This window comes from Brassica napus, chromosome C8 (genome assembly GCF_020379485.1).
Source record: "Brassica napus cultivar Da-Ae chromosome C8, Da-Ae, whole genome shotgun sequence".
NCBI classification, from domain to species: Eukaryota; Viridiplantae; Streptophyta; class Magnoliopsida; order Brassicales; family Brassicaceae; genus Brassica; species Brassica napus.
The window spans coordinates 38,865,309-38,892,117 of record NC_063451.1 but is presented as its reverse complement, the minus strand read 5'-3'; the positions used below and the strand labels follow the sequence as shown (position 1 = coordinate 38,892,117).

The window sequence follows — 26,809 nt, the reverse complement described above, 5'->3', positions numbered from 1 at the left end:
ATCAGACGAAGATGGGATTATACTTTAGACCTCGTTAAAAATCTGTACCTAATCATCAATTTTATCTTTCTTCGGGAATAGTAGGAACTCGGTCCATACATCCTATTATCATCAAAAAAAAACAGCCGACAAACAATAATGAGATCAAATGATCAAATCCATTAGCTCTAGCTCAGAGAGAGACAGCTCAAGAAGAATCCATTAGCTTACAAAGATACCACCAACACATGATACAGTTCCACGCAAACAGATTGGATAAACGGAGAGAAAGCGGGCACGTGTCTGTAAGTATGAAACAGCACCATATGAATATTTCAAAATGTTCCTACAGTAAATAAGTGACGTGAGGGAGTACATCATTCTATATGACGATTTTACATTTTCTGCGACAAATATATTCTCCGTTCAAATGATCATATGGTGATTGTGATGGTCTAAATGGATTATTTTGACTTTTATTCTTTCTCAATGAAGTGATCACGGTGATTGTGATGTCTAATAAATGAGTTCTTCTGACTTTTTCTCATTAACCACTGTAGATTTGTAGTAGTATCTCTCTACTAATGTAACCTTACAATTTCAAAAGCATACAAATATACAACTGTGATTCGAATTGTTTAAAGACAGTGGTGAAAACATTAATATGGAGGCTATGCGGACCAGATGTGTGTATATGTAATAATGCTGTATGTGAATATGACGACAAAGTCTAGGGATTCACATAATTGAAAACTATAATCAAGTAAAGTTCCGATAAACAAACTAAACCTCGATCTACGCAACCATGCAGGTTTTTGTTTTTATTTATTTTTATATAAATATTTTGTTTTCAATTCTAAATTAGTATATATTATAATATATATGTATCTATCAATTTTTAAAACTTAATAAGTTTGCGGTATATTTTTTTCATTGAATAGATTGTTTCAAACTTTCACATGTATTTGTATATATATATATATATATTTTTTCGGATTATTATTTCATTATTAAAATCGTAACTATATATATAAAGATTAGTTGTGCAGGTTTTTGTTTTCATTTATTTTTATATAAATATTTTGTTTTCAATTCTAAATTAGTATATATTATAATATATATGTATCTATCAATTTTTAAAACATAATAAGTTTACGGTATATTTTTTTCACTGAATAGATTGTTTCAAACTTTCACATGTATTTGTATATTCTTATATATATATACATTAAAATATATATATATATATATATATATATATATTTTCGGATTATTATTTCATTATTAAAATCGTAACCATATATATAAAGATTAGTAAAATATTCTTTTATTGTCATATTCAAAGATATTGTAACATTTCACAAATTTAGAAAGTTTTTTAAAAATAAAATTTTCGCTTCATAAATTTATATTATCGAGTAAATAATTAAACATTTAATTTTTGTTTAATTTTTAAAATAAACTATATAGTTTAAAATTATTTTTCATTGGTTTAAGGTAGTAAAGATTAATCATTGTTAGATAAAATGATTTTTGTTATTTAAAAAAAAAATCTTTATAATTTTAAAAGATAACATCGACAAATATTTAACATATGGAAGTATAGTATTACAACATTAAATTATATCTACTTAATTTATACTATTTATAAATCCAATGGATCATCTATTGTTTAAATCTAATTATTGATAGCCAAATAAAAATTTCTGGTAGGCCCAAAATTTAAATGATAAGATTAGAGATTAAATGTAACATGATTTTTTAGAAATAGGTCTATTAGGTCCATTTTTTTAAAAAAAATTACACATGAATCAATACTGTGACTTCTGTTTTAATATATAAGATTATAAAACTTAAATACTGCAAGTGTGTTCGATCATTTTTTAATCACTAGTTATTAATTTCAGGTGCGTGCGTTGTTTTAGGATGCGTAGCTGCACAAAATACAAAGAACTATACGTAACATTCTATGAACATTTTGGCCAGTCAAAATAGCAACTTCTTTTCTCCAGCTTTCACATTTATCAAATCATTACTGCCCTTGTTTTTTTTTTAACTAGTTTTTAAAAGATTGCAAAAGCATCACTGCCTGTTGACAAAAAAAGCAAAAAAGCAAAAGCATCACTGCCCTTGTTAAGCTTCAACAGTGTGTCTGATCTTCGGAGTAATATGAAACACATGCATGCCACTATCAGTTATAGTTGTAATCAACTAGTCCGATCTAGTAGGATTTTCGGATCAGAACCACAAGTAACCCTCAAAACCGGTTTTGAATATATATAAATGAAACATTAGGCATAAAACCCTTAAACTTTTTAAGTTAAATATTTACCAACATGGATGAAAGTGTAGATTTTCCTGGCGAAGCAAGTCAGCGACTAGGTTCCTAAATTGTTAAAAACTATTTTTTTTAGTTAATTGTTTATGATCACCAAAATTCAACGACCAATTCTAATGATCTTAATAAAAATATTATTGGATTACCACAATATAAAATACGTATAAATACATGATTTGAGTGAAACAATAGAATGCTCACCTCTGGCGGTTTAATATGATGGCCAAAGAAAACAAAACACACACGTGTGTTCATATTCACGGAACAAGCGGAGAAAAACCGCGTTTCCATTTAAATATAAGCAACACAAACAACTCATAAAGACGCCAAACGCTATATAGAGAGACAAACATAAACTTGATGAATATATATTATATATTGAATGTACAAAAGAATGTCTTAAAATCTATAAAACTTATCTATATGTTCATCCAACAAACAAGGTCACATATATATATGAAGTCAACCCCATGATAGGACCGTATTATAGAAACTACGGAGAACTAAATATTGTGAAGAATAAAATTGATAAAATTATACCAAAGACTAAGATAAAAATGATACAACTGCAGAGGCGAGATATTATCTATTTCCTTAACTCAAAATACGTTCCGTAATGCGACGATTCGATAACGTAATGAGTCCCAAGATACAACTGCAAATAATTTTCTGATTTGTGTCACTCTATCAGAAGCCTGACGAAACTAGTTTTGTGTGTACTCTCAGACTCTAAAAGAAATATCAAAGAAAAAGAGAAAGAAAATAAAATGAGGAATTGTTGAACAAAGATTTATTTTCCAATATCTCTTATGAATGAGCTTTCACGTATTGTTATATAACTTCAAAAGTCAAATACGTACGTTATGTGATCATGGAGTAAACTAATGCAGTAATGAGAATTGATTCTCCATTACTCACGTTAGTGGGCAAAGTAATAAATGGTTTTGACCAAACAAATCAAAGCCAATAATACTTTATATGGGTTTGCATTTTTATGTTTAAAAAAAACATAAAAGATCATCATAAATAAAATTAGAAAGATTTAGTTAATTGACATAATGTCCAACTAACAAGATCAGTTTCTAATCCAAACCCAAATATTCAAAGTGATCTATTTGATTAGGTTTTATATTTAGCCAAATATAAAGTTTTATAAGCTTTTTATATCATTCACTTTGGATCTCCGTTTCTCGTTCAAAACAACTCCGATTTTGACCAACAAATACACTAACTCATAGTTTTCATGGTGACGATTACATCGAGCCCAAATTCTGATCATTCCGATAGACGTCTCCGTCGAAAAAACCCATCGAAAAAATGGTCCACACTACTTTGTCAAAAACGAATTCCAACACCCCCAAACATTTGTGCTTCGTGATAAAGACTTCTTTCTATTATTAGTCTACACCATGTTGATACTATTTGTAGACAACCACATTAGCAAGAAGATATTTTAGTACAAAGTCAACTGAGAGAATCTAGCGAGTGTGAATGCAATTCACAAAACAGCAAAAATAAAACAAGAAAGTTTCTGTACTTTTCCTCACAACTTTTTAATATATTCTCAATAATAGACAAATAATCTTGTTCTTCTTTTTTGTAAAGTAAAAATGTTTCTTTGTAAAATCATGTAAAGATTCAGGGATTTTATAGATAGAGATAGTCTGTCTCGAGCTCTGATATATTTCATGAAAATGTTTCTTCAGAAAATAAAAATGTAAAAATAGAAAACAGCATTTTGCTTCTACATATATATTAGAATATACTAAAATGTCAAGATTCGTGGATTTTATAGATAGATAGTTTGTGTCTGGTATATTGGTTATAGTTTTATCTTACTTGAGATGATGTGAAATTAATTACTAAAACAAAAACGCATAATTGTAGTTATATATTTTCTCTTTTATCTTGTTTTAGTATATGGAATATGAGTTTGCTCATCTTATTCCTGGTCAATTTTTCTTAATATAGACCGTGTCGAATATCAGGTTCCGATATTATTTCAAAGCTTAGTCAGTTTTAGTCATGATAAAGCTAGGATAGATCAGCATGCAGGTTTTTTAGCCGACCACAACAGCTGTTTAAAAAAAAAGGAAAAAGAAGTAGACACCATAGTTTACTAAGACGGAAGAAAATTGAAAAAGCTTGATCTATATAATATAGAAACATTGGAGGTAAGGAAAACGAATATCTTATGTCTCCTTTATAATGACCATCCAGTAAACACGGGCGGTCATACTGAGGTCAACGCCAAGTATGTGTTTCTAGTCGACGCCATGTTATCTGTTTCTCCAGTTGGGTCGGTCAATACTATGAGTAAAGTAAAGTAAATTAATTAACCTGGCTCTGATATCATATGAATAAAGTAATTTCATTCTCATTAATTAACTTCAATGTACAAGTCATGTATTTATACTATGTACAAATGACTCAAACTATACAAATGACATTATATAAGTATAGGATAATAAATACGCAGACAAGCATTGGTAATGGTCTCTGTGATCTAACTCGCAAGAAAACAAAATACAAACTCGACATAGACAATCTAGCGAATGCCATACACAAATAATATTTTTTTTAAAAGGATGGTTCTATTTTCACCATTATAACTTCATATCAATTATTATTATTTAGACAAAAATTGGGAAAAAAAAACAAATAAACTCAGCAACTTTTTTTGTAACACTAACAATATCATTCATTCATGGAAGAATACAAGGTGAGATACAAGAATGAGATACAGAAGCTGGCAGGTCCTAAACCTCCAGAAACAAGGCCCCAAACAACTATCCTTCAATAAATGAATGAAATCGTTGTGTTAGAAAAAAGAAAAAATCAGCAACTTCGTGAAAAACTAGGCCTGGGCAAAATAACCGGAACCGAAACCGAACCAAAATACCCGAAACCGGAACCGGACCAATACCCGAACGGTTCATATATTTTTATATCCGAAATAACCGAACCAAACCGGAACCGAACCAAGAACCGAACGGGTACCCGAATATATAAAAATATTAATTATATATATATATATAACATCACTAAATATATATTTTTTTAATTTAAAATTCTATTAAAAGTATCTGAAAATAATTGAGGATAACTAAATTATTATAAAGTATCCAAACTACCCGAAAGTATCCGAAACTATCCAAATAGTTTTATCCAAAGTAATCTGAAATGTCCAAATTTTTATCTAAATCATCCTAATTATTTGATATTTTACCCTAAATAACCGATATTTTATCCAAATTATCTGAACTACCCGAACTATCCGAACCCGAATCGGATCCAAATGAGAACAAAAAATTTTCTGGATATATTCCGGTTCCTACATTTACTATCCGAACCGAACCGAACCCGAAACTATCCGAACCGAACCGAACCGAAAATAGGTTACGTACTAAATGGATCCTCTAGCCCTTATCCAAACTACCCGAACCGAACCGATACCCGAAATGCCCAGGCCTATGAAAAACTATGTCTCCAAGTTGTTCATAGAGTGTCAATCGTTTTCGTTAGTGCAAGCTTTTTGTTTATGAGATGCATTATCAAAACGTTAGATGAATACGTCTGTGAATACGATATTCATAACTTCAAGATTCGGGATAATGATCTCAACTATCGCAAAAATATGTCAATAATATTTCACTATTCATATGAAAATGATACATATTCAAAAACATTTGAGTCGACAACTATTGGATTTCTAGCGTATTATCTCCTGTACAAATATTTGGACAGTGGAAAGCTGAGGCTTCTTGCAACCTATAACCAGAGGGAAAAGAAAAAGAAAACACAAAACATAAGGTGCATCAGCATTCTCTTTGTATCACACCCTATGCTATTTGAACTCTTAATAGTTCCAAATAAAGAGCGTGTTACCTGCAGAGACAGATCTTCAGACACCATGGAACGGTATCTAACAGAACCTTCTAACGGGCAGCTTCCGCTTCTGATTATGAAGTTTGCATCACAAAGACTCGACACTTGAAGCAGAATATCAGACATCATCATGTTGTTATTCTCTCTGTCGTAAACAGTAGCTTCTTCTTCTCCTCGTTAAATGAAGAATCTCCTATAGAGGCAATGCACTGGAATATCGCTAATAGTCTCTCCAGTGGAAAGCTTCCAGGCCCTTTCATCGCAGCTTCCTGCTCTGCAATTTCCTTCTTCTCCATCGATTTCTCAGATGCCCTGAGAGAAGTAAACATCAGTATTCAAATGCATCATGAGAACACAATACCATTACGTACCATTACATAATACACTTGTTACTACTTACTTCCGCTTTCTTTTACGGTTATCCATGCCCCCTGTGGAGTCAAACATAGAAGCATCTAGCGTTGCTGGGTTTCTAGAAGCGAGAAACCCAGCAATGAGAAGGTACTTTGCTGAAGTAAACATATGAAAGTCCAACACCTCCAGCTCTTCACCCTTCTCAGAACTATTGCTAGTTTTCCGCCTCCTCTCGCCTCTGGTGTCACGTCATGAGAATGACTAGAGACCCTGAATACCACATTCAAACAGAGAGCAATATGCGGTTTAAGATGGCTCTTCAGATCTTCATTAGGTGAAACCCCTAAATCATCAAGCGGTTCACAATACTTTCTGAACAGTAATGAGAAGGTAGTGGAAAGCTCTTCAACTCTCCTGGTGACTCTACAGAAAGGTCTCAATACAACACTGTTTGACACACACACACACACAACAAAACTTCATTAGCAAACATTAAAGTATAGAGAGAGCATCTAATACTAAAGCCTTACTCTAGAAATGCTGAGTATAATTTCTTGTCAAGTTGATTTTTCAAGAAGATCTGACGAAGTTAAGTTCCTCTTCAGAATACTCAGGGAAGTAAATCGGTAGAGGATCAGTGTATCCCATGTTAGAGTAGTACACATCAGGTGGCAACCCACTGATGAGTATTACACCAAGTTGAGGCAGTTTTAAAACAGAATACAAACTGAAAAGAAACTGCAGAATCATTGCCCCTTTGTCCCACTCTTTAATGATCAACTATCATGTACACCGTCTTCCCCATGGGTCTAAGTGCTTGTTTAAGTAAGTTGACGAAATCAGATGGCTTGTCGCATCGTTTTGAGCTAGCTTAACCGTTGGAAGAGCATTTGCTATGCACCGAAAGCTGATTCAGAATGGACTCGAACAATATACGGGGGTTGCAACACGTACGGCAGGTGGAATAAACGAAAGGGCGGTTGAGATGTCTGAAGACCTGAAGAACAACGCCTGTTTTGCCAGCTGAGGCGTCTCCGTAGATGATTATTGGAAGAGTAGGGGAATCCAAGGGGCCAATGAGACGGATCAGGTCTAGAATCTGAGAGCGTCTGCCTGGGAAGTTGGAGAGAAGAGCATCCAGGGTGATTGATTCTTGCCCATATGTGAGATCGTTAACGGTTGGTAATGGTGGGTTGGGATTCATTGGGTTTGTAACAGTTAATGAAGATCTAGTGCTTCTTCTAGTGACCTTGGAACTCTCTTCTTTCGTCATGTATGTTTTGTACCTGCGTCCAAACCTACCAAACGTCAGAATGAAACATGTCATTTGTGACAACTACATGAGAGCGAAAGAGGAAGAAAACAGAGAAGAAAGAGTCAACATTTTACATATATATCAACTTCAGATAACAATGCTCGCTCGTGTTCTTATGTCACAAGAAGGCATCCCTCCCCTAGACTATATTTACAAACTGATTTTACCACGCGTCATTTCTACAATCAATTTCACAAAACAAATATGACATGACTACTTAAATTGATGACATATCTTATATCTTAATATGACATAAACAATTGTATTTAATGTTAATTTATATTTTTGGTAAAATTTTTAAAATATGGTAATAACTCATATATTACATTTAATGTCAATTTATATTTTTGAAATTTTTTTTAGAATATGGGAATAATTCATAAATCATCATTAAAATAAATATATTCAAATATGGCATTATAAATTTCGAAATATAATTTAATTATATATTTTTATATTATACAATTTTACTACTAAAATTTTCAAAAATGAATACAATTTTTTTAGAAAATTATAAAAATTTAATCGTAAAATTATTATTTTCTTATATATCTACAAATTTTATAAATATTGTTTAATTTTAATTTTTGGTAATTATACAACTTTTACAAATTTATTTAATATATTTAATTAAAATAAATAGCTAGAAAAATCTATCTAAGGTTATAATTTCAAATATATACATGCATATTCTTAAATATAATTTTTATGTTTAATTAAATCAAATTTATATTAAAATATTGATACAAAAATAAAATTTACAATATTAATAAAATTTTATTTTAAAATATAATTTCTACTTATCTGTTAAATATATTTTAATTTTTTTTACAGACACCTAGTATACAATTATAATCTTGACACTGCTCAGAGAGTCACAATATCATCAACTAAGACACGAAAGATAAAAATATAATGCCTAAATTCAATTCGAATTCGTACCTTTATATCACAACAAGAACAGCTGAGAAGAAGTTACGCTTTAGAGTTTCTTTTAGGTGAGAATCAGAAAATCTCGACTTGAGCTAAGAAGAATAAAAGGAAGAAGATGAGAACGACGTAGTTTTAGGAAACCCGTTTAAGGCTATTAGACCCCCTCCATCGGGAGGTTTTAGTTAGGGTTCCTTAAAAAAAACAAAAAATAAATAAATGAAAAAATACAGAAAAGAAGAGAACCGGTACTAAACACAGCACTTTAAGAATTGGTAAGGACCCCATATGTGTCTATTTCTTATTGGGTGATGCCTTTTAGGCAATAAGGAAGAAAACAATTTTTGTCTTTCTTCGTCGATGTTTCTGAAGTTTTTGTGCAAGAAAAAATCGAATCGTTTGTGGAGAGAGAGAAGAGACGATTGGATCAAAGTGAAAAGAAGAAGATTTGATTTGTATCCGAAGGGGTTTACAGCAGCGACAGGTGCGCGAGCAAGTACGGTCGGCGGCGGAACGAGATTATGATTCGTTTTCCGTTAAGCCATTCAACGGAAACTACGACGAGGAACTTGGTGTCTTCATCAACTCCTTCGTTACCGACGAAGGCACATCTCAAGAACAGCTTCTCTTCTCCTTCCTCTTGTAATGCAAACTTGTGTTGTGCCTCCCTTTGCTTAGATGATTGTTGCTTCTGAGCTCCAAAAAATTGTGCCTTTTGTGATGTGTTCTTTTGTTTTATGATTATCTTTGCTGTAGTGATGCTATTGAGAGTGTTCGTGATTGTAAGAGACTTTATGTCTGTTTTTTGTTCAAAGCTTGGTGTCAGGGCTAATAAGAAGAAGAGAGTCGGTCCGGTTCCGGGAGTGCAAGTAGGATGGTTGCAGAGCATGTTTCCACAAAGTCCGCATCTCTTCAAACAAATGTTTATGGTCTCTGGTTTTGACAAATATTACCGGATAGTAAGGTACATATACGATCTTTGGCCAAGTAAAGTGTATAATCTCAAATGGATTTAATTACTTTTAATTAACATGAAAAGCTAGGAAGATTAACATAGTTTGAGAGTTGTAGTTTACAGACCAAAATGTTACTTCAATGTTTGTGTTTCTTTCATCTTTGTTTTAAAAAAAAAATTATTTAAGAACCCCATAGGGGTTCTCCCATTGAAGGAGAAAAAAATTACTTCCACTAACTAAGTTGTAAACTTGTCAAATCATTTTATTTACTTTTAATTTAATCATTATGACCTCTAATGGGTTCTAATGGATGGAGATGTTCTTACTCCCACATCCCACCATTATTTTAAAGTTAATAATTTACAAGATCAATTGGGGAGAATGTTTGCTAATTGTGGTCAAATGTGCCAATATACGAAACAGGGAAAGATTCAGATGGTATGGTTTTTTTTTTTTTAAAAGGAATTTGCCCACTCAAGTAAAGATGAAAAATCCAACTCAAACTTTTATGCATCACAAAACTTCGTTATTGAAAATGTCAAAGGAGGAGGCAGAGGGAAACACAGTTTTCTCAAAGAGAAACTAAAAGAAAGCATCTTGCTGCTATTGTATGCACAAGCTTAACAAGTTAAGGACCGTCGTGTTCATTTCTTGCGAGCCAGCGCCGCTACAATACCACCGGCTATCAGACCTACGGCTCCTACTGCTGAAGCAGTGATGCCTATCCCTATAACTCCATCTGCCAATACAACCCCAAATAAAGACTATTCGGTAACTCTCTGACTCTCAAATTAGGAACTTTTCGTTTCTTGTTTTTTTTTTTTTTGACGAGTGAGTTGGCTTACCCTTTGTGATTTTGTCTTCGATGCACTTCTTTAGTACCAAAGCTTGCCTCCAATCGGGTTGCATCTACCAAACCATAGCATCCATTAAAGATCACAGATATATATATTTATATAATCACAAAGTAATAAGTTAACGTATACTAAAGAAAAGAGAGTTGGAAAGAAGTGGATGAAACCTCGATACAGCGGTCAATGAGCTGCCTGCTCTTGGAGCAATCCCCACTCCTGTAGTAACCAACAGCAAGGAGATAGAGCTTCTCTCGGTCTTCCAAAGGAGGAGCACTGTTCGCAAGAGACGCTGCAACAACAAGAACAACAAACCAAACAAGTTTTATCAAATCTCATGATGCATAACAAGCCATGGTTTGCAAAAAGAAGAAGATAGGATTGTTTTTGTTGCTAGCTTACCTTCAAGCATGTCTATCCCACGTTGAACATCATCCTGTTGATGGGAATGAACGAGAGCCCAGGACAACCGCATAAGACACTCTTTCTTCAGTCCTTCATTGCCAGAGTTTGTGGCCTCTCGAACCTCTCTTTCACATCCCTTCCATCAAAATCAAAAACAACAACAGAGTTCATTCATAGCTTCAACACTGAACAAGTCCCACACCAAAATAAAACTACGATGATGCGGTGTCGTTTTAGTAAAAGCTCTGCAGTTTCAAGCAACCAGCAATCACTCTCTCACTTGAACATGATTTTTTTCACAACTGATTGATCAAGTAACCAACTATCATTAAGAAATCAAACCTAATTTCTCATGAATCTCACCAGAAACTGCTAAAAATTCACACCAAGAACAGCTTCTAATATCCGTAAAATCAGCTTGCGAGTCCATTTTAACTCAGAGATTTAGTTATTCGAAAACTTACAGCGATGACATCTCCCTCAGACCACGGGATCTTATCGCCGCCGCTGAAGAAAGAACCGACGGAGTCAAAGAATTTTCCGATCTTCGCATCCATTTCTTTCGATTTTCGCTTTTTCTGATTCTCGCAGAAGAAGACTGGAGGACTTGCTCCCCAAGGTCACGCGGAAAGAAGAATTTATTACCCCTTCCAGAGTTTGCAACATGACCCTCTAATTTCTAAATCTACCCACATTTATCCCATATCTTTTATTTTATTCGATTAAACCCACTTTGGATAAAAAATTAAAATCAAACATTTACTCAAATGACAAATAGAGAAATTATGAAAATGTTGGGGTTAATACTAATTTTGTAAACGTTTTGAGCTACACAAAAGTTGATGCTCCCAACTAGGCCTGGGCAAAATAACCGGAACCGAAGAACCGAACAAGAACCGAACCGAAATACCCGAAACCGGAACCGGACCAATACCCTCAAATACCCGAACGGTTCCTATATTTTTATATCCGAAATAACCGAACCGAACCGGAACCGAACCGAGAACCGAACGGGTACCCGAATATATAAAAATATTAATTATATATACATATAACATCACTAAATATATATTTTTAATTTAAAATTCTATTAAAAGTATTTGAAAATAGTTGAGGATAACTAAATTATTATAAAGTATCCAAACTACCCGAAAGTATCCGAAACTATCCAGATAGTTTTATCCGAAATATCCAAAGTAATCCGAAATATCCAATTTTTTTATCTAAATCATCCTAATTATTTGATATTTTACCTTAAATAACCAATATTTTGTCCAAATTATCCGAAGTACCCGAACTATCTGAACCCGAACCGGATCCAAATGAGAACCGAACTTTTTCCGGATATTTTCCGGTTCCTACATTTACTATCCGAACCGAACCGAACCCGAAACTATCCGAACCGAACCGAACCGAAAATAGGTCAAGTACTAAATGGATCTTCTAGCTACTATCCGAACTACCCGAAACCCGAAATACCCGAACCGAACCGAACCGATACCCGAAATGCCCAGGCCTAGTCCCAACAAATTCAGCATCGTAAAATAATCACACCCCTCTATTTTCGACATCTATCCCATATCTTCTATTTAGTCAATTTAACCCATTTGAGATAAAATCAACCATGGAGTTTTTACTCAATGACAAATTAGAGAAATTTCTGAACGTGTTGGGGGTTAACACTAATTTTGTAAACGTTTGGAGCTACAGAAAGTTGATGCTCCCAACAAATTCAGCAATGCATGTAAAACAATCACACTTGTTTCACACAACTTTTTTACATACACACTAACACACACAAGATACCTCCAACTTGACATTAGTCTCTTACAAGGCAGATGGGTATGCAATGTTATTAAAGGCTGTTTCTCTCCTCTGCACTGCCCTCTGAACCGCTCTTCTCAAGCTCCACTCGTAGCAGAACTCCAATGTCAGCCTTAGTGCTGTTCCTAGCCCTAGCACCACTATCACTCCTGCACCCCACCACCATGTATAAGTGTTCAAATGATTACTACTTAGCTTGCAGTGACAAGACAAAACGTACCGATTATTATGTTAACCGGGAGTGCAGACACACCAAGTGTGATGGATATTAACACATCTAGCATTAGACCGCCTATCAGAATTGAGAATGCTACCCACAGAGGACTGAAACATCCCTGTGATGACACACGAATACTTATAAGAAACTGAATGCAAATGGCTAATCTCTCTATATGTGAGACACTTACTCTCTCACGCTGCTCTTGTCTATAGCTGGGATCAATCCTCCAAACCCAGTAATTTGTCTGTTCATAAGCACCATCATGTATTACAATTAAACAAGCTGTAACACATCCTTTCTTTGTTCAAATAAAAAGATGTACTTACAGTTGGTTGGGTCTCTGGAGGTGGTACGTAGACAGCCACTGCCCTGCAGAAACAAAGAAAAAACGTAAGAACCAGTAAGCTTAGTATCCTCCCTTTGAATCAAGAAAAACGTTGGATTGTCTACTCACTGGCAGATCTCGCACTGATTAGAGCCTTTTGTGCGAAACCAAGCATCTATGCATGACCTATGGGATTTAGCAAGGCCACCACGACATAGGCACCCCAGTTCGATCAAAGCCTCTTCCTTCTCTTGCTGACAAACCCTACTCACCATTAAAAAGGGAAAGAGCAATGACATATGAGCCAGATTCATTAACACACAAAAACATATCAATTTACATTAATGGAACCGTCTTAATAATAAAAGAGAAGGGAGCTGACCTACACTGCTCGTGAGAGCTGGAGTTCCTGGACAAGCAAACCTTTTTGGGAGACTCTTCCCTCTCAGCTGGGCCATAGATCTGAGCCACCTCTACGGTTTCATGTGCCCCACTTGAATCTCCATTGCAGACAACAATGGTGAGGTTTACCTCCGTGGCAGACTCATTTACTGACTCGCTCTGCTTCTCGGGAGCCTTGTCCTGCTGCTTTTCAAGGTCACCAGCGGGGATGGAGGTACTATGCATCTGATCCTTGCCTGCCACAACAACAAGTCCCTTCTTCTCCTAGGTACCCATAAGACTACCAAGTTGAAAGAGGAAGAAGAAAAGAAGCGCTAGTAAGTTACAAAAATAAAAATAATATGCGAATTAAACAAGAATCAGATACGGAATCAATCACAAAAAAGTGAAAACTATACATGGCCAAAACCCAATGCCTTCTCAGACAGATCAGAGTTGCATCACATGAAAAATTGATAAAACGTGACTTACCAAAGAAAAATGAGGAAATATAATAATGGCAAAATGGAGATAAGTATCAACACAACCCGAAGGACACGCATAAGCAAGTGAATGAATCCAAAATGATGCAGTAGGCGAAACTGACAATCAAAAGTTCATAAATTGCGTACTTGACGAGTTGAAAGTAAAAACGCTGAACGCATATCCAAGTTGACTCTCAATTTGAGTAGGAAAAAATAAAATCAGAAAGCAAAGCCAAAGTCAAGATCTTTGGATCAGAGCAACAACAACAATAGCCACAACACGAGAAAGTTCCAAAGACTCTTCCACCAAGTGTCATAAAGATGTTAAATTTGTTACTGCAAAAAGCATTTTAAATTGTACCTTCAACAACAACAAAGTCGTGTCCTTTTAGCTCTCTCTCTCTCTCTCTCTCTTCCACTTAACTCAGCTAGAACAAAACAAAAGCTTTGTACTTAGAAGCTTCCACGCCAGATTCTATACGAGTATTACCAAGAGATGTAATCAGTCCTGATTCGACAGCAAGTTTTGGGCTTTCGACTTTATTCAACAAGATTTGGGATGCGAGAGACTTACCAATACGTATGAAATCGGAGGAGGAGTAGAACACACAGATGTTGTGAATCGAAACAAAGTTGTGTTTGTTTTTTGTTCAGCCTCCCTGTCTTTAAGGTTGTAGGCAGAGTTGTATCTTCGTCTGCTTTACCGAGTTTAATGGCAGGAGACCACAACCTTTGGATTAATACAGAAACTACTCTCAACCGTTGGATTAGATTTTTCTTTTTCTCTTACCAAAGGAAAAAAAAAACAAGTGCTAGTTTCGGCATCCACTAAAACAGAGGGCATGTTATATAGTTTTGTACTGTCATTAGAAAGATAACTAAATGTATACTCAAAATAATCAGACATAGTTTGCTCAAAGTACCCTTATTCACACCTAATCCTCTTGGTACTCGCTGGCATGCATGTGTCATCTAGGTAGAGTGTTTATAATGCAAGACCACTAAAAAATCTCATGTGTACATTACATGTATCATCTGAATGACTGAATAGTCATTTGCATCAAAGCATGCTCAACGTTTTGATGCATAAATGGTAACATACAGAATAATTGTGGTTCGGTTCAAATAGTAACAAAATGTATAGATACATACACTACTCAAAGCCTCAATGTTTTGATCTCTGATGTTACATTTATTCATTAGGTTCAGCAAGTGACATGAAGAGTTTTAATTGTTATGTAAAGTATGTGATTACATCTTTTCATACAAAAGAAAAACAAATGCTAAACTTCAGCATATCCCCTAAACACAAGCATGTTTTTTTGTAGTTAATACTGTCATTAGCACTAAATAACTTCAAAACAAACGGACAGATTTGCTGAAAGTCTGCCACTTTTTAAAGCTCCTGGCATCTAAATCATAACCATCTTGTTTCTTTCCTCTGCTGATTCTTCTGCTACAGTATCTAATTGGTTTCATCAGGTTCTTTAACATCTTATTCAAACGTAATCCTCTCCGGACTCTGTGGCAATCCTGATCCTCCACATGTACCGGCGGGGGATCATCGAGGACAGCATTGTACATGGAAGAGAAACCTGACTCGGATAGGCTCCGACCAAGCAAAGCATTGCTGAGGTGAGCCTCGAAAGATAACCGCTCGAACCGATCCATCAAGGAGCTTTGATTGTCACCGAAACTTCGAATAAATGGTGGAGTCTCCATGTCTCTTTATTTGTGTTTCGCTAAAACGTACAGAAACTGTTCTTTTTAAGGGAGGCACATAAGGGGAAATGTTTTCAAGACAAGCAAAGAATCTTTAATACATTTTTTTTTACTTCAAAAACTTAGTCTTGTCCTTAAAGCAAAGGATCTTAACCTACAAAACATCTTACAGAAGTTTTTTTTGCCGAAAATAAGCAAACAGAATGTTTATTTTTTAATTGGTGCACTTCACCACACACATCGGTAGGCAACATAGGACTCAGTGAGTTCGCCTCTGTAACTCACTTTCACAACTTGTCCTTTCTCTAATCCATAGTACCGCACAACCGCGTCTTTCTTTGAGATCCGAGGAAGCTAGCAAGTTAATATTCGAAAACAGTTATTGAGAAGCTTGAGTTGATAATCAGTCCAAGTTTAAAGATAATGTACCTGTTTTTCCTCGATGTTGAAGTGCTTGAGAAGTGCTTTCTTCTCTCCATCAGTCAGAACACGATGACGCAGGCTCAGTACGTGTTTGGTTAGGTTGACTAGCAAGTCGGTTATCTTAACGAGACAGCAAGAAGGAAAACTAGGTGTTACAGCTTTGAAGTTGTCCCCAACAAAAAAAAAAAAAATATATATATATATATATATATGTAGTATGTATGTACCTGGAATATCTCGACCTTGAAAGTGAAAAGCTCAATGGCTTTCAAGGCTTTATCGGTTACTTGGTTTTGGAGAACCAGTATCAGCCCGGTTATGGTCTCTTGGCTAAGTATCTCTGCTGCAACACTCCGGATTGTGTTGACTTTAACCTTACTAGTACCAAAAAAGACAACCTTTACCTGAAAAAATAAAACAAATAATAACAAACTTCAGATGATAAGTGTTATAACATAAGACTTGAACTGGTGTAAGCAGCATCACAAGTTGAGAATAGTATACATTTTCATAAGTAACTAAGAATTTGTAAAACAATAGATATGCAGTCTGGTGTTACTAAAGAAACCAAAGACATAAGCAAACCACCTGCCAATATTTTGTTATAAAAGAATGACAATATCGTTCCTACTAACAACAAAACATATCAGCTTAACCGTTATTTTGCAGTATGATCTCATACTAACAATCAAAGCTGTGAACTTGTAGCTATCAAAACTAACGCATCTAAAACATGCGCTAAAGCGAGTAGAAATCATTCAAGTCACCATTCAAGTAATCATTGTCAGTTCTTAAGTTTTTACAAATAAAATCAAACTTAACCGTTCTTTTGCAGTTTGATCTCATTTTAACAATCAAAGATGTGAACTTGTAGCTATCAGACCTAACGCATTTGAGAAATGCTCTAAACGGCAAGGAGATCACTCAAGTCACAGTATATAATCTAAGGAATCATTGTCACTTCTTAAGTCTTAACCAGAAGAATTATCACATTTACAAAGTTTTCAGAGGAGAAACAGATAAGTCATAGTACTTAATACGGACCATATAGTACTAGTTTCATCAACTAGAGACAATGACATGCATCACCATAACAAGACCATACTCCCAAAAGCCTAAGATTTGGTCATCCGAGCAAATATAGGCTTCAATACGGAGATAAGTTCACATCTTTGCAAACCCTCAAACATGCATATAGAAACAAAACCTCTAGAAATGGGAAAAAAAAAATCAATAAGCAAAAACGAAACGATTGGTATAACCTTATTGGAAGAATCGGAGCGATGATGAGCGGAGATACGGAGGCGGTCAACGTCGGGACGTTCGCCGTAAACAGTTCGAAAATCCTGGAGGGAGAGATTGGTATCTTCGAGGGATACTTCATAGCCTCTGTCTCTGAGCATCTCCAAGGCGTTCCGCCTCGCGAGATAGTATCTGTGAGACTCTTCGCTCGATGGATCCACGTACTTGCTCAGACAAGGACCCGGAACTGTACTCGAACTCGAACACGAACTCTTGTCGTTCCCTATCCCCTCCATCTTATTTTTTTGTCACTAACCACTGTCTGCCTGAGTCAACTAGATAAGTAGAGTAGTGGACTTTAAAAGCGAATGAAAAACGATGACGTTTAATTTTTGGCTTTTTTTATTAGGGAATTTATATTGATTAATTTATTTATTTATGTACTACAAATTTTGGGGAGAGTTCCCAAGAAAGGAAGCTTTTGGGCCTTCTCTTCGGCCAAAAATCCCACCAGAATGGATTTGAATGTTTTTGTAAACATTCCGCTTTACCTTTGCTTGATATAAGGTTTATAAACTGACTGACTAACAAGCTAAGTATTTTCTTTGATGTTGCAATACAAACCCTAAATATAAAAACATGTTATCCATAATGAAAATATCCTGCCAATTTCTTTCGAGTTCAATCTATATATAGCTAATCAAATGATGAAATTATCATCCTGAATCATCAAGAAAACAATTTATTACCATTATCATCCGGAATTATAAAGAAAACAATGTATTACCAGTGATGCAATTTAATGAGAAAATTTTACATAAATTTTCTGACATGATGCAAATATCTATCTATACTATTAAAATTGAAGTACAAATATGAACTTGTCCTTAAAATAATTTTTAATTACATTCCTATGCTATTGAAAAACTAATAATCCTAACCTCTTGCATTTATTATTTTTTGTCAATTAAAACAATCATAAAATATATCTCAACTGATTTTCAAAACTTTCCAAAAAAAAAATAGTTTTAATAAACTTTCCAATTAGTTGTTACAAAAAGAATATTCTTTTAAAAAAAATATCACCAACACTTAAAATACACAAATTAGTATATGCTAAATGCTAAAATAACAAAAAATAGTTCCAAAAATGATCTAGATATATTACTTCAACTACATTAATAGTAGTCCCTAATCGTGAATCACAATAGTCTAACCCATATATTATATAAAAATATTTTGGCATTTAATAAATCTTCCGGAGATTCTTTTCTATTTTATTAATTTAAAAAATTGTTTTAAAACCATTTATAATCTTTCATTGGCTATATGTTCCACATTAAGAAAAGAGATAATATTGTTCAATAAAATATTATTTGTGGTATTTTAGTATTCAACATTATTTGTATGAATTTCACGAATGAAAAATTTAAAATTTTAAAAAGACACCAGATCCAAAATATTTTCTACATGAATTTTGCAAGGAATATCGTTTGACTTTCTATATTATTTGACTTACACTATAATTTATTTTTAAAAAATAACCAAAACCCAAATAAAAAGGTAGCCGAAACCTTTTTTTTTGTATATACAATCTATATTACTATTAACAACAATAAAATTAATAGCGATTAGGGACTACTATTAATGTAGTTGAAGTAATATATCTAGATCATTTTTGGAACTATTTTGTTATTTTAGAAGTTAGCATATACCAGTGGCGGACCCACTTGAAGATTAATGGTGTCAGTTGACACCACAAAAATAATAAGAATTTAATTTGTGAGCTTGTTTCATTAATGATATGTGGTGTAGTTGGTTAGGTAGTGCAGTGCTGATCCCACAAAACACAAGTTCGATTCACTTAATCTACACTGTTGAACCTTTTTGACTCCACATAAAAAAATTTTAGGGTCCCCCACTGGCATATATTAATTTGTGTATTTTAGGTGTTGGTGATATTTTTTAAAAAGAATATTCCTTTTGTAACAACTAATTGGAAAGTTCATTAAAAAATTTTTTTTGAGAGTTTTGAAAATCAGTTGAGATATATTTTATGATTGTTTTAATTGACAAAAAATAATAAATGCAAGAGGTTAGGATTATTAGTTTTTCAATAGAATAGGAATGTAATTAAAAATTATTTTAAGGACAAGTTCATATTTGTACTCCAATTTTAAACTAAGCCCACCAATTGTTAATAAATTTATTAAACCATATCACATATATAAATTTTGAAAATATAAATAAAATTAATAAAAAATTATAGATTTTAATATATATTAAATTATTATGTAATCAAAAAAATTGAGTTAATTTTACAATAAAAGCCCAACAATGAGAAACAATTATGGATTTATAATCGTATCATTCTTTAGACTATGATATAAGTATAGGATATGAGAAATTTTATTTTATTTTGAATCGACAATCTATATCTTTATTACATTTCACTAATGAAAGTGTGTGTTCTATACTTTCAAATATCAATACTAATTAAATACACATATTATCATTAAATCTTTTGTAACATATTATATCAAAATTAATAAGTCACGCACTTTTAACCCAAAAAGATGTATAATATAAAAACAAAGTAACTTATTATTTTTTTTTGAACAAAAACAAAGTAACTTATAAGTATCTAAACTCAAATGTTAAAATTCTAATAAAAGTTGTTACTATAAAACCGAAAAATATTCTGCGCTTTTAAAATGCGGATCAAAATCTAGTAACTATTAAGCGTTAAAACAACTCATGAAAGAATGATAATTTCATAGTTAAATTTATGAATGATCAAAAATCCCCTTTGCACAAACTTTTCATTGATAAAACTCTGCAACAAAACGTCTGAATGATTTTTTGCCATCATGCGAAATACCAATCATCATCTAATATGTTATGTACTTAAAATAAAATAGTAATAATCATTTGGATGTGAAAAGTATCAGGCCAAAAACAAATATAATACAAACAAAAAACACCACCAGACAAGAGAGTAACAATAGTTAGACTTGAGCCAATTCTTATTCCAATATACCATACTAACCCAATACCATCTTAGTAAGAATCATCATCTCTCTCTTAATCTTCTTCTCTTTTACAGTTCATACACTCAATCTAAGTCCCTTTCACCCACACATCTTCTGATTCAACAGGTTACTTAGACGCAACACTGACGACAACGCACCAATCCATTCTCATTGCATTTCGGACATCTCTTGAACCGTTCCTCTTCAAACACTTTAGTGCTACCATCACAATTACTACAAGGCACAAACCTTGCATCACCACAGCTCCGGCACGTCCCCAAGCATTCACAAGCAGGGAAATCTTTCAACATCTCAGCTAACTCACCGTTATCGTTTAGCTTCATAATCTCCTCGACGCCACCAATGTGGCTTCCTCTGATAAACACCTGAGGCAAACAAACCGGTTTTGGTTTCTCTCCAGCACCGAGCAAGCTTTGAAGCTCTTTCCTGTATTTAGAATCCATAGAGATATCACGCTCGTCTACTGCAACTTGAAGCCCTCTCAATATCATCCTTACACAACAGCAATCCTCGTACGTCTTTCGAATTCCTCGGAGAGTTGTGAAGTAGAGCACAATCTTGTCTTCTGCTCCATGTAATCTCGGTTTAGCGCAAACAGATTTTGGCTCGCTGGTTATGAAAGAGAGGGACTTTGTGGTTGTGAGAGGTTTTCTAGTGTCGACATTGATACTACTATGATTGGTTAACTGCTTAGAAGACAAAGCCTTCTTGTAAGAAGAGACAATGCTAGGATCTAAACCAGACAAGAAAGATTCTTCAGACAAATGCTTCCAAAGCGGTTGCTTTGGTTTATAAGACAACGGGACCCAATCTTCTTCGTCTTGTCCGGTCCTCACGAATTCGTAAGATTCGTCCAATCTCAAAGCAGACCCATTTCGATTCGGGTCGGGTTTAGGGCAAACATCCGAATCTTGACCGGAACTAAGCTTATCAGCTTTGGGGATTTCGAATTCGAACTCGTCGTCCAAGCCGTCCATAAGCTCCCATGTGTTTATGACCGAGTCGGGAGAGAACGAGTCGCGCGAGACCGGATCTGTCGTGTTCTTGTCGGAGATTGAGATACGAGGAGGCGTCTCTTGGTCGGAGGAGCTTTTGAGGAGGAGAGAGCCGTATGAGGTGGAAGTGAGGGAAACGAGGTGGTGAGTGTCGCCTTTTCTAGCCGGAGGATGGTGAACCAACGGCGTCGGAAAAGAGAAAGCTTTGTGGATCGCCGGAGAAGGGGAGTCGGAGGCGAGCTTCGTCGCCGGGGAAGAAGAGACAGAAGTAGAAGAAGCTGAAGAAGATGTTTTTGAAGTAGAAGAACCCATTTTCGAGTTGAATTTAACAAACACTGAGCTTTGAAAGATTTGGTTTGGTTTCTCTTTCTGGGTTCTTCTGAGATGTTTGATTCTCTCTCTCTCTCTGGGGGGTTGATAGAGAAACAGAAGAGGAAAGCTAGAGGAGGTGGAGAATAGCTGTCTAGGACAGTTGGAGGTGGAAGAAAGATGGTGAAAAATTTAATGGCAGAAGAACACGATGGTGATGTTTATTTTTCCGACACCCAACTAGTCGATTTGATTTTGATTGTGTAACGAATGCTATAAATCGGGATGACATCTAAACATGTAATTAAATTAGAGACGACAACAGAAAAAAAAAGAAAAATTAAATGAAATATGTCATTATCTGCATAACTTCAATCTTTATTACTATATTTTTCGTACGAAAACAAGATATATAGGAGGGAAAAAGGAAAATTTATTATATATTGACACGTCATTTTCAAAAGATTTAACAATATAACTTTAATTCAAAATGAATGTATTATATTACAGTAAAACCTCTATAAATTAATAATGTTGAAACTTTAAAATTTTATTAATTTATAGAGATATTAATTTACCAAAGTTTATTTTTTGAATATTTTGTTTATAAAAAAATAAAATATTTGACTTTCATATTGTTTAATTATCTTATTTGGTATATATTTTTATTTTGTTATGTGGTTTTCGATATAATTTTACTAAATATTATCAAAATATAGTAAAATGTTAAGAAAAATAGATGTATTTTCATCGTGAATATAAAACAAATAATGTAATGTTTAGTTTGTACTTATATAAAAAATATATAGATGTATTATTAATTTATGATTTTAAGGGGACTATATATTTACATGAAATTTCAAAAATATTATTATCTTATTATTTTATCGATTTCTATCGTATTTTACACCAGTCCAAATTGGGACGGACAAAATTTATTAATTTATAGAAATTATTAATTTATCGAGTATTAATTTATAGAGGTTCTACTGTATATATTATTAATTTAGCATTTAATTCTAACAGTATAATACCTTAAACTATTTTATAACTTTTGTGACAAAAAAAAGGAAATATATATAACTTTTTTCTTTTGATCAAATATGAAACAAAATGATTGAATACATCTGCATGGATATTTATTTTTTTGATGTAAATAGTACTATATTTGTAAAAAAAAAGAAAAAAATGGTATTAATATATTTGTAAATAGTACTACTACTATATACTACAATGAATGACTCGAATAATAAATTTCGAGATACGACTTGGGCAGAGCATTCATGTGAATGATATAATCAATGACTTTATGTAAAGTTTCTAGTCCATATCTGACCTGTTCTCGAGACCTTGTTTAGTTGATTTTGAGTGAAACTACATTAAATTTGTCGTTTTTGATCTGACGTAACTTCTAGTTCCTTGAGCTGGTGTTTTTGGTGACTGGTGTGCAATTAATTGACATAGCTGTAGATTCAAATTCCCACGAGAAAGTATGGTGCTTTGCTGTTACCTTTATTTTTGCTTGTTTTGAGTCAAATGCTTTGCTGTTGCCCTGGTACATGTTACATTATGATTGATAAAATATATGGAATATATTCTCTTTAGCCATGCTTTGCTCTGCTCTTGGCTGAGGAGATTTGACATCAAATCAAGATGACACGAGCGTCTTCTGTTCTCTGCAGATTGATTGCAGTTACATACCCTTCCTGAAAATCAGAAGGCCTGAGTGCAAAACGTGTTTGTTCTACCTACAAGGAAGCAAGCTAAGGAGCCAAAAAAAAAGGAACAACAAAGTATGATGTTGAGAAAAATAAATACAACATAATCTCAGAGGAAAAAAAAACTTTGTTACTGAACTTAAAAAGAGCAGTCACTTATGTCTTGAAACTCATCCAAGAACTGTTTAAGCTTATGGGATCATATATCACCATAAAGCTGTTGTATATATTTTGTGACACAAGTAGGGAACCATAGAAATTATCTGAATATAAATGATCATGGTCTTCAACATACTTCTATAAACAGAACAACACACAGAAAAAAAAGCCAACAAGGATTGTTGCATCTCGGTGTTGCTGATCACAATGTTCATGGTAGATAAATTAACAAGGAAGCAAGCATCATCAAGTCTCATATAGGAAGCAAAGCATCAATCACACCTACACACACTTGAGTGACTGAGACATATATCACATCCACAAACTTGATCTAATTATCTTAACCATCTATTAACATAAACTATCATCAAACTTTAATCAAGAGTCTCAATGGAATCTAAAGAGACTGTGATCGAAGACAACGGATCAAAAAGGAAGAAATTATAAATTGAGAAAAGTAAAAAACATATACGCATATATAGAAGGAGAGCTAAAGAATCTCTGTCATCCGACATGGAAAGGACCAATATCACCGTTTCTGAGAGAGCCAGCGATCTCGTCGGCGATAGACAAGCAAGTGAAGACCCAACCGCTCAGAGAAAACCAAACCATCCTCATCAGATACGTCGCCATGCCCAGCGGCATCGCCATCTCCACGTTTCGTCTGTTTCCTTCTCCGCCTCAAATGATTGATGAAGGATCAAAGCTTCCAAAAAAAGTACTAATAGTTAAGGATCTTTCAACCAATCATTTCTCGACACGTTTTTGATTCTCATTAACTGATTCACCAGCTACGTCTCTGTCTGGGCCACTCAAGCCGCCGTGAAACGCATCGTCATCAATGCCTTCAATAATTTACTAGAGATTGAACCTCACGACTCACGTTAATTTTCACGGTTTTATAAATTTTTATTCGTTATTTTATAATTAGTGTTATATATTTAAGATGTGTCGTCGTATAACTAATTGTATTCAAAAGATTTGGATTGAATCGGATAATAAGATTATTTTTCGTACAAATATACAAACCCTTTTCAGATACATTGGTTATTTAGATATTTTTATGTTTATGCACATCAAAATCAAAATCATTCAGATCCGGGAGAACCCAACTCAAACCTCATAAATAAATTTATAATATCCAAGTGGCGTCTAATTTCAAAATCCAAAAAAAATAAATTCGAAAAAAACAACTTATACCTCAATGAGTTTCTGAATGTCCATACTTAACTGATTCTGCAAATAAATTAAAAAGAAAACTCTTTCTATATATTTGGCAAAAATAAGAAAAATAGAAAGATTTTTAATTTAGTAAAATAGTTATATGAAGTGAAACATTGAGTGACAATAAATGTAATACTTTTTAATTATTTTGATTTAAATTATTATTTTGTTCACATAAACTATGCCTTTGAATTATGTGTTTGGCTATGTAATTTTTCACCAATTGGAATTACGACAAAATAAAGTTTTAGTAAAACAGATTAAACCAAACTATTAACCATATGCAAAACTCGGTTATCTTACATTTTTGTTTTTTATAATTGCACAGAGTTAATATTGATTAACTAATAAATAAAAAATCTGCATTATTACTTTTATGGTATATTATAATTAATGATTTGATGTATTGTTACGATAAATATAATTAATGATGTGATGTATTGTTAAAGGAATATAATTAATGAAATTACTAAAATAACACTATACTTTTACTTTATACATTAATATTTGTTTTTCATAATTAGTGTTTTATATTTTAGATATGCCGTAATATAACTAATTGTATTCAAAAGACCTGGATCGAATCGGATAATATGGTTATTTTTGGTACAAATATCCAAATCCGTTTCAAATACATTGGTTATTTAGATATTTTTAAGGTCATATACATCAGAATCGAACTCATCAAGACTCAAAATGACTCAACTCAAAACCTACACATAAATTTATAATATTTAAGGAGTGAGTAATTTTAAAACAAAAAAACGATACCCGAAAGGAACAACTCGTACCTAAGTGGATATCTAGTGTTCATGCCTAACTGATTTTATAAAATAATAAAAAAGACATTTTCTATGTGTTTTACTAAATTAAGTGAAATATAAAGATTTTCTTTTTATTTAGTAAGACAATTATATTGAGTGAAAAATTAAGTTTTTTTTTAATTTTGATTTAAGTTATGATTTTATTCACAAAACATGTCTTTGGATTATGTTTCTGGCTACATAATTTTCCACCGATTGAAATAAAAAAAATGTTTTAGTAAAACAAACTAAACCAAACATAAACTTATGCAAAACTCAGTTATTTTCATTTTTGATTTTATAATTGGCACAAAAAAATATTGATTAACTACTAAATAAAAATCTATACTATTTTTATTATGGTAATATAATTAATGATGTGAAATATTGTTAAAGTAATATAATTAATAAATTTATTAATATGAGTTAAATATGAAAATACAATTAATGTAATACTGCTATCCTCGTTTTTAAACAATTATCAGTTATACTACTATTCATGTTTCCAAACAGTACTAAAGTGTACTTCAGTTTATATTAAAACTGAAGTACATTTTGGTAATGTTTGGAAACATGAATAGTAGAATAAATGAAAATTGTTTGGAAACATGGATAGCAGATTAAGTATTTTCTTTTATATACACATTTAACCATTACATTTACAATAGATTAATTACTTTCTTTTATATTTCTTTTTATTTACAGATTCTACCACTACATTTAAAATAAATTTAAATTAATTAATTACAATGATATTGTTGTTTCTTTGTGGTGAAATTAAAAACACAAACTAAAATATATAGTATATATTATATAAAACAACTTTTAAGTACAATATTACCTTATTTAATTTAGTCAAATATAAAAATTTAAAGAGTTCAATTTTCAAGAAAACAAAATATCATAAAAT

At 33.1% G+C, this 26,809-nt stretch overlaps 5 protein-coding genes, 1 long non-coding RNA gene and 1 pseudogene across 8 annotated transcripts; 1 reads left to right on the top strand and 6 right to left on the bottom strand.

The window, feature by feature from the left end:
- Positions 1–6,037: 6,037 nt before the first annotated feature.
- On the bottom strand, positions 6,038–7,849 carry LOC106414781 (annotated as a pseudogene).
- Positions 7,850–8,722: 873 nt separating this feature from the next.
- On the top strand, positions 8,723–10,036 carry LOC111203981. Its single transcript, XR_002656393.2, has 2 exons — positions 8,723–9,446; positions 9,561–10,036. It is a non-coding gene; the product is annotated as an uncharacterized LOC111203981 (long non-coding RNA).
- Positions 10,037–10,239: 203 nt separating this feature from the next.
- Positions 10,240–11,691, bottom strand: LOC106368029 (mitochondrial fission 1 protein A). Its single transcript, XM_013807903.3, has 5 exons — positions 11,481–11,691; positions 11,014–11,152; positions 10,782–10,903; positions 10,606–10,669; positions 10,240–10,499 (listed from the first exon to the last, which is right to left on the bottom strand). Exons 1-5 carry the CDS (start codon positions 11,571–11,573, stop codon positions 10,405–10,407), a joined length of 513 nt encoding a protein of 170 aa, XP_013663357.2. The 5' UTR covers positions 11,574–11,691; the 3' UTR covers positions 10,240–10,404.
- Positions 11,692–12,664: 973 nt separating this feature from the next.
- On the bottom strand, positions 12,665–15,071 carry LOC106412064. Of its 3 annotated transcripts, XM_013852950.3 has the most exons (8): positions 14,826–15,071; positions 14,613–14,726; positions 13,768–14,067; positions 13,515–13,649; positions 13,387–13,429; positions 13,248–13,304; positions 13,061–13,175; positions 12,665–12,989 (listed from the first exon to the last, which is right to left on the bottom strand). In XM_013852950.3, the coding sequence occupies exons 3-8, from the start codon at positions 14,010–14,012 to the stop codon at positions 12,844–12,846; spliced, it is 741 nt and encodes a 246-aa protein (XP_013708404.2). In that variant the 5' UTR covers positions 14,013–14,067; positions 14,613–14,726; positions 14,826–15,071; the 3' UTR covers positions 12,665–12,843. The 3 variants fall into 3 exon arrangements, with proteins under 3 accessions (XP_013708404.2, XP_013708405.2, XP_013708406.2); XM_013852951.3 differs by lacking the exon at positions 14,613–14,726 and having other exon boundaries at positions 14,826–15,023; XM_013852952.3 differs by lacking the exons at positions 14,613–14,726; positions 14,826–15,071 and adding an exon at positions 14,186–14,294.
- Positions 15,072–16,061: 990 nt separating this feature from the next.
- On the bottom strand, positions 16,062–17,995 carry LOC106412073 (DNA-directed RNA polymerase V subunit 5A). Its single transcript, XM_013852963.3, has 4 exons — positions 17,659–17,995; positions 16,624–16,800; positions 16,403–16,516; positions 16,062–16,327 (listed from the first exon to the last, which is right to left on the bottom strand). The coding sequence occupies exons 1-4, from the start codon at positions 17,932–17,934 to the stop codon at positions 16,202–16,204; spliced, it is 693 nt and encodes a 230-aa protein (XP_013708417.2). The 5' UTR covers positions 17,935–17,995; the 3' UTR covers positions 16,062–16,201.
- Positions 17,996–20,542: 2,547 nt separating this feature from the next.
- On the bottom strand, positions 20,543–22,341 carry LOC106411663 (uncharacterized protein At5g39865-like). Its single transcript, XM_013852465.3, has one exon. The coding sequence runs from the start codon at positions 21,996–21,998 to the stop codon at positions 20,802–20,804; it is 1,197 nt and encodes a 398-aa protein (XP_013707919.2). The 5' UTR covers positions 21,999–22,341; the 3' UTR covers positions 20,543–20,801.
- Positions 22,342–23,822: 1,481 nt separating this feature from the next.
- On the bottom strand, positions 23,823–24,591 carry LOC106413722. Its single transcript, XM_013854466.3, has one exon. The coding sequence runs from the start codon at positions 24,521–24,523 to the stop codon at positions 24,377–24,379; it is 147 nt and encodes a 48-aa protein (XP_013709920.1). The 5' UTR covers positions 24,524–24,591; the 3' UTR covers positions 23,823–24,376.
- Between the last annotated feature and the right edge of the window lie 2,218 nt (positions 24,592–26,809).